Source organism: Lepus europaeus, chromosome 18 (assembly GCF_033115175.1).
Source record: "Lepus europaeus isolate LE1 chromosome 18, mLepTim1.pri, whole genome shotgun sequence".
Classification (NCBI taxonomy): Eukaryota; Metazoa; Chordata; class Mammalia; order Lagomorpha; family Leporidae; genus Lepus; species Lepus europaeus.
Genome location: NC_084844.1, coordinates 32364358 through 32379742, shown reverse-complemented (window position 1 = coordinate 32379742; position 15385 = coordinate 32364358). Strand labels below are relative to the sequence as shown.

Sequence of the window (15385 nt, the reverse complement as noted above, 5' to 3'; positions counted from 1 at the left end):
CTCTCTCTTAAATAAATAAATAATCTTTAAAACACAAGTGTTCCTGGTGATTGAGACACATGCGAAAGCCTGAGAACCACATGAGGTCATGTATTCAAGCTAGGCTTGGGTGTTCATCCCAAATCCACCACCTAAAGAACTCCAAGACCTGAGGCAAGCAGCAACACACATAGCACACTCACTGTGAGATCTGACACAGAACTGACACTCAGTTACATGTTGGCTGACCTGGAACTCACCATCCATTCAGCTTCCCCAACATCCACCACATAAATCCTGGACCCCAGCTGTCCAACCTGTACCTCTAGTAGAGCCCAAGTCCTCGTCATCCCTCGTTGGAGTGAGGTACAGACCCTGCCCAGCGCTGGGAAGAGGAACACAGTCATAAATGAAGAGAGACAAACAGGAGCCCGGGAGCCCTCCCAGGGTGTGGGTCAACCAAGGCCCCCGAGGCAGCAACACTTACCAAGAGAAGGGCGAGTCCCTTCTGTCACTGTGCCTATGTTTCTTCTGGGACTTCATGCTGGGTGACTTTGGCCTGAAATTTTGAGGAAACCTTCAGACTTGTTGCCCCCGGGGTAGAGTGAGTCCTGCAGCTTCCTGTGTTCATTTGTGGAGCTCGACGCATCCTTGAAACCTAATCAAAGTGTCCCTGATCTGCCCTCAGGGGCTGCCACCCGCCAAGTCAGAGTGCCGCGTGAAGGACCGTGGCCAGGGAGCCTCAGGTCCCTGACGAGGCAGGATCTGTTCTGCAAGAAGCAGCATGTTAGGTAACCCAATCCAAAGAGGAACAGCAGAACCCTGGGTCCCCAGGTCTTCTCTGTGAGGGCGTGGTTGCCTTTGGGAGAAACATCCCCTCGTTTGTCCTGTTCCTTCACTGGAGGCCTGTCCCACATTGCCTCCCCAGGCAGCCACCATGAGTTGGGATAAAGGAGAAGGGGGGTGAGGACTGGAGGCTCGGGGACACGTGGAAAGTGGCATCACCATGGCCACCTTCTTCCCAGCCCCAAGCTCATCAGCCATGCATGCCCCAGGTCACCTGGCTCATGCTTCCCCCAGGAGCCCAGGGTGACCTCCTCAGCTCTGCCATGGTTTTGCTCAAAGATCACCTTCTCATTGAGCTCACCTTGAACCTCCTATTAAAAATGCAGACTTGGGCCTGGCGTTGTGACTCAGTGGGTTGAGCCACTGCTTGGAACGCCTGTATCCCATAGCCAGTTCAAGTCCTGGCTACTCTGTTTCTGATCCAGCTAATGTGTCTGGGAAGCAGCAGAAGATGGCTCAAGTACTTGGGCCCCTGCAACCTACATGGGAAACCTGGATGGAGCTCCAGGATCCTGGCTTCAGCCTGGCCCAGCACTGCCTGCTATAACCATTTGGGGAGTGAACCAGCAAATGGAAGCTCTCTTCCTCTCTCAGTCATTCTGCCTTAGAAATAAATAAACAAGTATTTTAAAATTACTTTTGGAACTGGAAAGCATCACTTTCTATCACATTAGTAACTATCTACTTTGGCCTCACAGATGCTGAAGCCAATAGACCTGGCAGGAATGATTGGCCCTCCATGGATATACATCTATACGGAGGCTGGAGTGGGGGCAGGGAGAGAACAAACCCTGAATCCTGCGGGCTGTGGACACCTCCGACCTCCACCCAAGGATAGCAGAGAGCCAGAGTCGGGGGCCTTGTCCACTTAGGGTCCCTGCAAACCAAGATGGCACACTGAGCTTCTTGCCATGCGCACATGAACCAGGGATGGCAGGGGGACAGGTCCATGTAGCTCCTGCTTTAAGCAAGACCCAGCCTCAAAAATGTATCGACTGACCCAAAAAAGATAAGGCCGTACCTGCCAATGTCTCACCCTACATCTCCTTTTAGGCTTTTTTTTGTGTTTTTAAACAAGGCACTTCAACTAATAAACATCTCCTTGTGCTTAGTTTCCAACCAGCAATGCCTGTGGCTGGAGGTGTCATTCACACACACACACACACACACGTACCTGTATCTAGGCACACACATGCACACATTGCACAGGCATATCACTTCCAGTAACAGAGGTCTCTGCTTGTTGAGACCCCATGGGACCCGGCAGAGTGTGGCTCACCGGTGCAGCACCTCCCAGCCCCGGGAAGCTGCGTGAGCTCCCCCTTCCTCTGCTCTTGTTTTCTTTTGTGCGTGCAGCAGTTGGGAAGACGAGAGAGTGAATGTGAACGAGGCACCTGACATAGGGCAATGGATCACAGGACATGGCAAGTGCACCTGGGAGCTGCACAGAAAGCACCCACTGAAAGCTGTTGTGGGCCGGCGCTGCGGCTCACTTGGCTAATCCTCCACCTGAGGCACCCGCACCCGGTTGGGGAGCCGGATTCTGTCCCGGTTGCTCCTCTTCCAGGCCAGCTCTCTGCTGTGGCCCGGGAGGGCAGTGGAGGACGGCCCAAGTGCTTGGGCCCTGCACCCGCATGGGAGACCAGGAGAAGCGCCTGGCTCCTGCCTTCAGATCGGCGCAGTGCGCCAGCCATAGCGGCACTTGGAGGGTGAACCAGCGGAAGGAAGGAAAACCTTTCTCTCTGTCTCTCTCACTGTTTAACTCTGCCCATCAGGAAAAAAAAAAAAAAAAAGAGAAAGCTGTTGTGGGACATGAAGGCCTCCCCAAGACCCCACAGTGAGCAGTGGTCACATGGGTTTGCCCTCTTTTCTCCTCTCCAGCTCTTGACCTCGCTACAGAATGGCAGGGCTGGGGGCAGCAACCCCTGACACACACACAGCCTGGGCACCTGGGGGAGGATGAGGCAGGGGCTGGGGTGGGCAGCTCCCGAGAGCCAGCAGTGCCTCTCTGGGGCTTTCTTATCCCAGGGGCCACTCGGGCACGGCCCAGCCCCCAACAACATCCTCTTAAACTCTGGCATCACTCCAAGATGCCACATTCACAGAGTGGCACAGAAAGGACTAAAAGAAGCCATTGACCCCACGACTTCAAATGTAGGTCACATACCCTCAGGAGGCTACCGTGGGCGTGACAAATGGTACAACTATTTCAGAAAACTGCTTGGCAGAACCTTCAAAGCTGAACACATGCATGCTCTGGTCAAGAGAAATCTGCCAAAAAACTGCACACACAAGAACGTCCTTGGTGCTTCCTTCATAACAGCCCAGACGGGAAACAACCCAGATGCCCATCTCAGCAAGAATGGGCAAATACATCGTGTGTGTCCACACAATGGGATGCCACACAACAGCAAGAAAACACAGCTCCAGGCAAAAACATGGGTGATTTCACAGGCGCTGTGCTCAGCAACAGAAACTAGGCATAAGAGGATACAGCTGCAGGCCGGCGCCGTGGCTCACTTGGTTAATCCTCTGCCTGTGGCACTGGCATCCCATATGGGTGCCAGTTTCTAGTCCAGGTTGCTCTCCTTCCAGTCCAGCTCTCTGCTGTGGCCTGGGAGGGCAGTGGAGGATGGCCCAAGTGCTTGGGCCCCTGCACCCGCATGGGAGACCAGGAAGAAGCACCCGGCTCCTGGCTTCGGATCGACACAGTGCCAGCTGTAGGGGCCATTTGGGAAGTGAACCAATGGAAGGAAGACCTTTCTCTCTGTCTCTCTCTCTCTCTCTCTCTCTCTCTGTCTGTAACTCTACCTGTCAAATAAATTTAAAAAAGAGAGAGAGACAGAATACAGCCTGTATGATTCCTTTTATATGAAATTTAAGAACTGGCAAGACCAAGCAATGGTGTTAGAAGTTATCATGGTGGTTACCCCATGGGGGTACTGGTGTCAGGGATGTGAGGTGGGTGCTGTGAAACCCTGACCTGCTGTTGGTTACGGGGTGTAGACATGTGTAGAAACCATCCAAGTGAATCCCAACATTTGTCTATTTCTCACACACTCTGCCATGTGTTACACCTCAATACAAATGAAAAAAATATATAATTGTCACTGTGTGTCCCAGGAATGAATATATTCAGTGTCTTGGGAAATGCACATTTATAATTACATGATGTTGGTTTCTGTGCTAATGGCCTTAATTTTAAACATGTAGACATCTGAAACATACTGCCACATTTTCGATCCATTCTGACATTTCTTCATTGTTGTATGAACCAGAGCTTACAGGCACAGCCTGGCCCTCTCTGGACCTCTGAGAGGCACCATCAAGAGCACAGACTCAGCCACAGGCTGAGTGGAGACAGACAGGAGACGGCAGTGCGCTAAGGACTCCCAAGGCTCAGCCTGGAGATGGCTGGGTTTGGCCAGGTGCCAGCAGTGGGGGGCAGTAAGGAGGCAGGAGGGTGGGCTCTCTCCACCTCCCACCTGGAAGGAACCTGCAGGTGCCTTGGCTTTCTGAAGCCTAGCAGGGCTGGTCCTTTTCATTGCTGTCAGAGTATTCTGAGATACACTGCCAGGCCATGGCGGCTTTGTCCTTCCATGAGAACACAGCCCTGGAGAAGACCTGGGGGTGCCCACAGTGGTCAGAGGCCACTTCCTGGGCATGTGTCCCATGCAGCCACATGGAACCCCCTCCCTGATGAATACTCTGTGGACCCTGTCTTAAAGCCTTAATAATTGTTGTACAGGGCCCCCGCCTTCTCACTACCCCCACCACACGACAGCCAGTCCCATGGAGGGCAAAGCATGGCGGTCACAGCCTTGAGCCTGGGGTCTGCAGGGCTCGAGGTCCAGTCCTTGCTAAGCAAGGGCATTCTGGCCAAGCTGCTGGCCTCCATGCTTCAGTGTCCCCTCTGTACCATGGGGGCAGCAGCCATTCCCGCTCTCACAGGCCTGAGAGAAGCCACGCAGCCTGCAGCCCCGGGCCTGGCCCATCACAAGTGCTCAGTGAAGTTCTGGGTGATTGGCGTTAAGATGATTGCGGGCGGATTACGGAGGCAGCAGTCTTGCCAGGCCCTGCCTCAGAAACGCCTTTTGTACAGGCAGGAGCCAGAGAGACAAGCTTTAGGATTAACTCTTCCAAAATAGCAAATGTCCCCTCCATAGCACCAGGTCTCAGCCCAGCTGCATATGACACCCCGGGAGAAACGTGTCCTCATCAGGCTACAAACGCCTGGTCTCAGCCCGCGGAGGGAACACAGCGCGAGCCGCAGAGCCGCGAAAGCCAAGAGCAGCAGGAACACGTTATCCCGTCCATCTTTGATTTGGGAGTTCACTGAAGCATGGCTACCGTGTGGTTATCTTGGGTGCTGTAAGTCTTCTCGGTAAATAGACTTTTGTTTAAAAAAAAAAAAACACTTGACTTGGAAAGAAACAGAAGCAGGAAGGAGAACTTTTTCTCTATACCCCTTCCCACAAAACTGCCAGCCCTGAGAACTCCAAGGATCCCGACTGATGGCGCACCAGCTAACCTCCAGCAGCCTCGGTTTCTGCTCTTACGAATGGGGTCGTGGGGATCAGGAGTCCAGACGCTGGGGCCAGACTCCCGGGGTGACCTTGCACCACCACTATAGGTGGGTGGCCTGGGACACAGCTGGCTTCTTTGTGCTTCTGTTTCATTATCTCTAAATAGGCACAATGATGGTACCCACCTCCTGGGGTTGTGAAGATGAAGTAAAAACGTTATATGTGGGGCTAGTGTCGTGGTGCAGTGGGTTAAGCTGCCACTTGTGATGCCCGTATCCCATATCAAAGTGTTTGTTCAAATCCTGGGAGCTCCACTTTCAACTTGGTACCCTGCTAATGTGCCTGGGAAAGCAGCAGAAGGTGGCCCAAGTGTTTGGGCCCCTGCTACCCACATGGGAGACCCAGTTGGAGCTCCAGGCTCCTGGCTTTGGCCTGGCCCACCCCTGGTTGTTGCGGCCATTTGGAGAGTGAACTAGCAGATGGCAGGTCTCTCTTTCCCTCTCCCTGCCTTTAAAATACATAAATAACTTAGAGAGAGAGAGAGAGAGAGAGAGAGAGAGAGAGAGAGAAAGACAGACACATGGCTGACATCTAGTAAGTACTCAATAAGTGTTAGCTGCAGATCAGGAACATAAAGTGCCCAGTGACAGCCACACAGAAAGGGAGAAATCGTAGTCACAGCTGTTGTGGTTATTTATTTATTTTTTTTTTTAAAGAATTGAAAGGCAGAGTTACAGTGAGGCAGAGGCAGAGAGAGGTCTTCCATCCGCTGGTTCATTCCTCATTTGGCTGCAATGGCCGGAGCTGCGCCGATCAGAAGCCAGGAGCCAGGAGCTTCTTCCGGGTCTCCCACACAGGTGCAGAGCCCAAGGATTTGGGACATCTTCTACTGCTTTCCCAGGCCACAGCAGAGAGCTGAACAGGAAGTGGAGCAGCTGGGATTTGAACCAGCGCCCATGTGGGATGCCAGCACTGCAGGTGGCAGCTTTACCTGCTACGCCACCGTGCCGACCCCTGCTGTGGTTTAGGCTGCCCCAGGACCTGTGGATCTGACTGCAGATCCCTTCAGCAGGAAGCCTCCAGAAGGCAGGAGACCCTTGAGCAGCACCAGTGATGGACAAGCTCAGTGAGGCCCCTCAACCTTCCCCGCCCTGAGGACAGTGGCCATAGAATCAGAGTCATTTTAATGTCCTATAAAGGAAGGGCCTAAGAGGTCAGCAAGTCCACAGTCCCCATTTATAGATGAAGAACTGAGGCTCAGAAAGGCGAGTGATCTGCCCAGGGTTACACAGCAAAGAGGGGCTGAACTAGGAAGACAGCTCAGGGTTCCTGACTTGGTACAGCCCTGTCCTGCTCATTCTGTCAGAGCCTCTGGTCCCTCCCTCTGCTCCCCCTACTCCCAGCGGGCTTTCCATCAGGCAAAGGCGCATCTGATTCTTGGCCACATCCTACTGGAGACCCATTTTTCTTACTGAATCAGGCCGCCATTAGGTCCTAAAAGCCCCATACGTCTTCCATGGATGAGCAGACCCCTTAATCTCTTATTCCAGGGTCCTATTTATATATATTTATCCACATGGCTCTATAAATAGGGCTTGAGACATATACGTGGCAGGTTATTGCTGTAGCATAGTTGCTCTCCCCAAGAGGAAAACAAAAATGATGTATGGCAGCGCCTCTTTCCCATGCAGAACGCTCCCGTCTGATTTATGAACAGTTGGGTTGCAGCCACATGCTCAGAAGGTAGGAAATCCATTGCAAAGTTATCTAAGAACAGGATGCTCTCAGCTCTGATGCCAAAAAGACAAGTCTGGGGTGTGGCAGGAATCAGAGACCCTCAGAGCCGCTGTTCTTGGAGTGCTTGCATGTACGATCTAGGATTCCTTGGGTTGCAAGTTTAAACAAAAGGAGGAGCTTGCTGTCAGGAGGCCGGGCATCTCTGGGAACTCAAGGAGAGGATGGGGCTTGGTCTCAGCGTGGCCGTAACCACAGAGAGGAGCACAGAGGGCCTCTATGTCCTCTCACGGCTCGGCTGCTCTCTGGGCCTTGGCTCTGTCCTCTCTCCCCTCCGGCTTGACCTCATCCAAATGAAAGAAAACACGGCAGCCAACGACTCCCAAGCCTCACCTCTTATGGCTTCCATTTCCTGGGATTGCATGTTCTCTGCTCCCCAAACTCTATGGAATGGAATTGACAACTTCTCTTTGGTTCGGGGGTCACGAGCAGGGTCACAAGACCAGAGCAGGGGCTGCTGGACTCATAGGGATGGAAGAGGTGTGGGAAGGGGCCCTTCCAGATGCCAGGGAGGGAAGTGTCTTTATCTTTAGCCAAAGCAACCAGGATGCTTTTTCTCTTTCTCCACTGTGCATTTGGAGAAGGCACTTAAAATCTCAGAGCATCCTCACATGTAAAATGCAGATAACGTTGTACTTCCTGCAGGAAGTCGGTTTTGATTCTTCTGTCCACTGATATACGCCCAGTTGGTGTCCAATCAATGCCTGGAACAGGGTCCTGTTCAATAAGTATTGATTGAATAAACAAATGAATGACCACTCTCCTGTAGGATTATTGGGGGGATTAATTGAGCTAACATTTAGAGAACATTTAAGTGCCAGGAACAGTTCTAGGCACATTGTGTTGATATATGTAAGCCACTTACAACAGGGCCCAGTGCATGTGTGCAGGCAGAAGAGAACCCAAGGATCCAGGGAAGTAAAGCAACTTGCCCAAGGTCATTAGCTACCAAGTGGCAAAAGCAGGATTCAAATCCAGGGCTTTCTGAAACCACAGAGCTGTCTTCCCCCCTCATTGACATTCTCAAGGGCTGTCATTTCCAACCTTGAGGTGTGACTTTGCAGGGTGGACAAGGAGCTGTGACCCAGTGTGGGGGATGGAGCATGCATCTGTGTGTGTAACACACATTGTGACCAACCTAAGTGAATTTGTTGATCACAGGCACATGTATGGCCACTTCCAAGTGTATCACAAGTTATAGTGTTTGACAAAATGTAAATTACTGCAGAATTTGTAGTCGCCTAAGATCACATAGTATTTTCTCAGTCAACAAATACTACAAGCACATTATCTACTATGAAGGAGGTTTGAAAATTTTAGTTTTGACTGGAAACACTCAAATTACGAACCTCTGAGCTAGACCTGCCTCCTCATGCCACAGATGAGGAGACACACGTTCATCCCATGTCACATGGTGACTAAGGGTAAACCCAGGGCTGGAACCCTGGTCCCAAGACCATCAAGGTTCCCTTCCATCCTGAGAGTCCCAGTCCTGGGGAGGATGAGGAGCCCTGGGAAGCCATGCTCACTTCAGAGGGAGGAGTTGATTCTACCAAGCCCTTGGAGAGAAACCGGCAGTCACTGGTGAAGCTGAGGGTACATGCACACCTGCCAGCCCAGCACCTGCAGGCTCAGGGTGTTAGCCCAGGCCTGTAAACAAGGAGATACACTCAAGACACTTCAGTGAAACTCTGAAAAATGGAAAGAGCTGCATGGCCAACAAGAGGAAAACAGAAGACTGAAGCATTCCCTGGCCTCCCACCCAGCACTGGGAAGACAGCCACCTGTGGGAACTACCCTCACATCTGGAAGGCACCACCTGGGCTCATCCTCGCCTTGCCATGGGTCATTCAGAGTCCCTATCCTTCTCCAGACTCAGCTGGCATGGTGACTTGTATCAGACCCACGGTTTTCCAACTGTGTTTGGCAAACCTCAGAGATGCTTCGCGGGTTCTGCAAAGGTTTGATTCAAACGCTTTCTTGCAAAAATATCATAAGTGTCTTAAAACCTCAGAAAACCATACACACACTCTTACAGGTTCTGTATGACACGTTAACCCACTGGAGATGAGCCTGCGCTAGTGTGCAGTGGCCACTTCCCCTGTCCTCCTGGGAAACCCAAAATGAGTCTCTTCTTTCTTCTCAGTTTAACTGGAGACGCCCTGAGACTGTTGCCGCTTTCTCCACTGAGAGAGGACAGCTTTTCTCCAGCTTGTGTGGCCAAAGCAAAAGAGCCATAATTTGTGTGTTGTAAAAATGACCATTGGTTATGTCCTCCACCATCACTAAATTTTATTTACTAATGCAATGAAAGTTCTATAGTCAACTTTTCCTTTGGGGATAATTTGCTATTCACAGAAAACTTGCAAAGATAGTACTATCAGTTTCTGAGTACTCTTCACCCAATTTCATTTTAATAATATAATAATTCATTAAATAATGAGGATACTTCAAAAAGTTGGCAGAAAATAGAATGAAAAGACAAGTTTCTTTTGGTGCAAAGACTGTCATTTGTCAAAACTAAGAAACCAACACGGGTCCATGACTATTAATTAAGCACCACATTTGGTTCTGATTTCACTAACTTTCCCATGAACGTCCTTTTTCTAATCCAGGATCCAATCCAAGAAACCACCTTGCATTCAGTCAAATTTGTATCTTCATCAATCTTAATGTCTTCATTTAATAAGTAAATTCTATCACTGTAAGCATGTGGTTTTATCTCAGATAAAATATTAATACAGCATTAATATTAATGTTGTCTATATTAATAAAAATAAAATATTAATTTTATCTGTTTTGTATAATGAAATTCAAGGAAGATTTCTTTGGGTGAAAAAAAAGAGAGATGTACTGTTTTTTAAAAAATGTTTACAAACCACTGGAAGATCTATTTCTTAAGGTGCAGTAAGGTGTCAGTGTAACTCTGACAGCCCCTTGGGACTCTGGGCACCTGCACAGGGTAGAGTCCAACAGGCATACACAAGGGAGCTAAGCATGTCAGTCCCCTGTCTGGAAATTGCAGGTCTTTTCAAGTTCAAATCGCCTTTGGCCATTCATCCTCCAGAGCGCGGATGCCCTTTTCATGCATAGACATGAACCAGGTGTTCATTTACCCATCTGTTCTTTCACGAAATATTTAAGCACCTACTGTGTGCCAGGCACTCTAGGAGCAGGAAATGGTGATAAAGCAGGTGAATTTCTGCCCTCCCGGGGCTCACATTCCAGAAGGGAAGACAGAAGAGCAGTGAACAATATGGGGTGGTAGAAAGAGGCTCATGCCTAGGAGAAAAATCAGCAGAGAAGGGGGAAGGAAAGAGTGGCAGGAAGTGAAACTTTGGATGAGGTGCCCAAGGCAGGCTTCTCTGAAAAAATGGCTTTTAACAATTGTATTAATTTGTTTACTTATTTTTGCTTGGAAAGCAGACAGGCAGAGAAAGTGAGATTTTCTATCCACTGGTTCACTCCTCAAATGCCAGCACCAGCCAGGGCTGGGTCCGGCCACAGCCAGGAGCCTGGAAATCAGTCTGGAACTTGCACGTGACTGACAGGAATCCAGGTACCTGAGGTGCCTCCCAGGGTGCACATTTAGCAGGAAGCTGGAATGAGACAGGGCTGGGACTCTGACCCAGGATGCAAGTGTCCCAAACGGCATCTGACCTGAGAAGATGACTTCTGAGCCAAAGCCTAAAGGAAATGTAGGAGCAGTGGTCTGGGGGTGGGGGGTGGGGGAAGCATTCTAGGCAGAGGGGACTGTAAGTGCAAGGGTCCTGAGGCCGGCATGCACCCTTGTGCTTGGGAAGCAGTGAGGGGCCAGTGTGGCTCTAGATTGAGGGGGAGGGAGAGGCCAGTTGGAGGCTAGGAGAGATTGCATTGAGAAGAGCTTCCCAGAAATACCTGGGAGTCTCGTGGGGCAGCCCTGAGGCTTTATGTTAGCAGCAGATACCGAGCAATCGTAGCACGAGCTTTCACACTAGGATGACCACGTGCACACCCTGGGAGGCCCAGAGTTTGCCTGGATGGAGTCTACAGGCACTCTAAACTAGGAGTAAACTGGTAGAGTAGGGTTGGCCTGGGTGCTGGGCTCAAAGGCTCCTGTAGCCTTGAGTCCGACCAGCTCCCTAAAGAACAACAGCCTCTGGGGCCAGTGTTGTAGCACAGTGGTTTAGCCGCAGTCTGTGATGCCAGCATCCCATACGGATGCCGGTTCAAGTCCTGGCTGCTCTACTTCCAATTCAGCTCCCTGATAATGTGCCTGGGAAAGCAGTGGAAGATGACCCAAGTGCTTGGGCCCCTGTATCCATGTGGGAGATCTGGAAGAAGCTCCTGGCTTCAGATTGGCTCAGCTCTGGTTGTTGTGGCCATTTGGGTGTGAACCAGCAGATGGAAGACCTTTCTCTCTGTCTCTCCCTCTCTCTGTAACTCTGCCTCTCAAATAAATAAATAAATCTTTAAAAAAATTTTAAAAAGCACATGAGAAGGAGTGCTGGCCTGCATCATCTCCTGGATGCCAGTCTGAGTCCTGGCTGCTCTATTTCCACTCCAGCTCCCTGCTAATGCCCCTGAGAGGTGCTGGCTCCAGTACTTGGGCCCCTGCCCCCCTCCCCATGTTGAGGACCCAGATGGAGTTCCTGGCTCCTGGCTTCAGCTTGGCCCAACTTTGACTGTTACAGCCATTTGGGGAGTGAACCAGCAGATGAAAGATCTCTTCCTCTCTCTCACTCTGTCTCCCTCCCTCCCCTTCTCTCTCTGCCACTCTGCCTTTCAAATAAATAAATTTTCAAATCTTTTTTAAAAGATTTATTTTCTTTATTTGAAAGGCTAAGTGATAGAAAAGGAATCTGAAATTAGTCTTCCAACCACTGGTTTACCCCACAAATGGCTGCAATGGCTGGGGCTGATCGAGCCCAAAGCCAGGAGTCAGGAGCTTCTTCTGGATCTCCCATGTGGGTGCAGAGGCCCAAGGACTTGGACCATCTTCTGCTGCCTTCCCAAGTACATTAGCAGGGAGCTGGATGGGAAGCTCAGCAGCCGGGACTCTAACCAGTGTCCTGATATGGATGCCAGCATCACAGGCGGTAGTAGCTTAACCTGCTACAGCACGTCAGGCTGAATGAAAGAAACCAGGCAGAGGTTCCACACTGCATGATTCCTTTTATATAAAACTCCATAAAAAGCAAGTGGACCCACAGTGCCATAACCAGCTGTCTGGACATGGGAGGGAGTTGGTAAAGGACAGGAGGGATCACAAAGGGATCCTCGGGAACTTTTAGGGTGGGAGGTCACGGTCTTGACTGTGGTAATGAATCCACAGGCATGCATGCCCAAAGTTAGCAAGTTGTACACTTTAAACACGTGTGGTCTATTGTAAGCTACTTACACATTCAAGAACATTGAGAAACACCCATGGTTAGCCACTTTTCCCCATTGTCACAATGGGAGAAAAGAAATGACCTTATTTTCTATCACAAGATAATTTATTTTCTATATCATATGTTAGAACATAATTATATATTCTACCTGTATATAATATACATAAGTTATTTCATACTTTAAGATAACGTATATTTATATTATATAAATATATTTGAGGCTGGTGCCGCAGCTCAATAGGCTAATCCTCCGCCTTGCGGCGCCGGCACACCGGGTTCTAGTCCCAGTCGGGGCGCCGGATTCTGTCCCGGTTGCCCCTCTTCCAGGCCAGCTCTCTGCTGTGGCCCGGGAGTGCAGTGGAGGATGGCCCAAGTGCTTGGGCCCTCCACCCCATGGGAGACCAGGATAAGTACCTGGCTCCTGCCCTCGGATCAGCGTGGTGCGCTGGCCACAGTGCACCGGCCACGGTGGCCATTGGAGGGTGAACCAACGGCAAAAGGAAGACCTTTCTCTCTGTCTCTCTCTCTCTCTCACTGTCTACTCTGTAATATATATATATATATATATATATATATATGATTTTAATGTGCTGTATTTTTTACCTCTTCTATAAGACCTTATATATTGGCGCATTCCTCATGTGGTATGTCATACATAATTTTCCTTTTATACTTTAAGAATTTTTTATGCATTTGAGAGACAGACAGAGCTCCCTCCCATCTGCTGGATTACTCCTTAAATTCCAGCAGTGGTCAGGTTGGGCCAAGGCCACAGCTGAGAGCAGGAACCTAATCCATACCTCTCATGCTGGTAACAGGAACCCGGTCACCTGAGCCATCACCAGCCACCTCCCAGAGTCTGCGTTAGCAGGAAGCTGGAATCAGGGATAAAGCTGAGACTCAAGTCCAGGCACTCCGATAGGGGACCCAGTCATCCCAACTGGCTTCTTAACCGCCAGGTCAAATGCCTGCCCCTGCTTTTAAACATTGTAAGTGCTATGAATATATTGTCATGTATGTGTGCGTGTGTATGCACATGTGTTTACACAGAGAATACCAGAGGTCAGCCCTGGCCCCAGGAGATAACATTGGTTCAACTCCCTAATTCCACCACCCAAAGCTCTGCCCAGGAGTTCTCCAAACGCCCAGGGGACTGAAGCTCTCGGCTTCCAGCTCCCCAGAGTCCTGCTCTCAGCCCTGCAGCTCCTGGCCGTGGCTTTATCCCCACCCTGGCATTAGTTCACAAAGGAGACAATGTCTTCTAACCCAAGCAACACCAAACTCAAGGCTGATACCCAAGGAACAGGTGCTTCACAAAGCCTAGAGGCACCTCACCACGCTAGCCTCACTTCCTGCCTCTACTCCCCTTTCTCCACTTCTACCTCAAATGTTTCTCTTCTCAGAGCAGGGCAATTCCACTTGCCCACTCACAGGAGCCCGGAAGAACAAAAGGCGAACAGAGAGAACTATGGCTGCTAATCGTGATTTTTTCCTGCCTCCTCCATACACAGGTTTGCACCTGCACGTGCGTACATGATCCTGTGTACCTGTGCACACACTGCCCATGGAAGGAGCGAGACCGACTTGCTCACCCTGAAAGCAGAGCCCGAGAGCTTCCAGGCTACTTCATGGTGTCCCCTCTCCCATCCCCTGGCCCATGTGCCCAGGCCCTCAGGATTCAGGCCCTGCCTCCTCCTGTGAAGCATCTTTCCTTCCTGTCCTAAACTGTTGTTCTGCTGTCCCCACTCTGCCTCTGAGGGCTGCATTTCCTGAGTAAGTAGCAAGCCAGCCAGTACAAAGGCTGAATAAATAGTAGAAATTAACTTGAACGTTCAGGGAAAAGAACAAAGACTTTGGACGTGAGCTGGGGAAGGAATCATAATTGCCAGAGAGAGGGGTGGCCGCCGCACTCGGTCGCAAGAAGACACAGAAGTGGGGACGTGGTCAGGCGGGCGTGATGCTGACTTGATAAGGAGGAGGGCGAGAATGCTAATGTAAAGAGGATGCTGTGGGAAGCAGAACAGGCTGAGAAGAGGGGCCGATGAGGGGTGCTCAAGGCAGAGATCACTGTGTCCGCCTGGGAGGGTCCCAGCCTTGCCTCCAGCCAGGCTGGCGAGGAAAGAGACAGCTGCTGGGAGCAGGGGCAACAGCAGCAGGTGTTCCAATGGCACTTTGGTCCTGCAGCCAGAATCACATCCACAAACGCATTCACAGTGGGTCCAGCTGGGACCAGGAGCTGAGTTTCCAGGGTGGAGGAATTGGGGGTCCTTCCAGACTCAGAGAGGATGGCACCACCCCAGAAAGACGCATGGAAGCTGACAAAGATGACCAATTTCTTCTCTAGAGAGAAGCATTCCACAGATGTCCGCACGCCTGCCCTATGCAGCGGCTGAGGAGCGTAAATGATAAATCTATCCAATGCCTCCAGGATGCCAGGGGCTTCATGTTTAATTCCTACAGTCGTTTCAGGTGGCACTATTACTACCGATGAGCAAACTGAGGCTCAGAGAGGGCTAAGTAACGTCCCCAAGCTCACACAGCTCCTAACCAGCACGGCCAGCCCAGAGTTGCCAGCCGTGTGGAACTGCCTTTGCAGGTCGGCGAGCTTCCCCCGAGCGACATATGTGTGGCCAGAGATGCATGGCCAGAGCTTCCAGGCTACCCCATGGGGTCCCCTCTCCCGTCCCCTGGCCCATATGCCCAGGCCCTCAGGATTCAGGCCCTGCCTCCTCCTTCAAGGGTCTGAGGCCCAACAGGAGCAAGGCTTTTTTCCACACCACCACCCACCTCTGCCGCTGCACAAAACCTGGCCCCACCAGAGGCTAAGGTGGCATTACCTGTGCCACGTCTCCTACCAGTCACTGAGAC

The 15385-nt window shown here is 50.8% G+C and overlaps 1 protein-coding gene across 1 annotated transcript in view; it reads right to left on the bottom strand.

The window, feature by feature from the left end:
• Positions 1–302: 302 nt before the first annotated feature.
• The window catches only part of AKAP1 (A-kinase anchoring protein 1), a 56885-nt gene continuing 41802 nt past the window's right edge, over positions 303–15385 (bottom strand). Inside the window, exons 11-12 of the mRNA XM_062175385.1 lie at positions 467–538; positions 303–364 (exon numbers count right to left, since the gene is read on the bottom strand). Of these exons, the coding sequence (XP_062031369.1) occupies positions 500–538 (39 nt within the window). The 3' untranslated portion in view covers positions 303–364; positions 467–499. The remainder of the gene's footprint in view (positions 365–466; positions 539–15385) is intronic.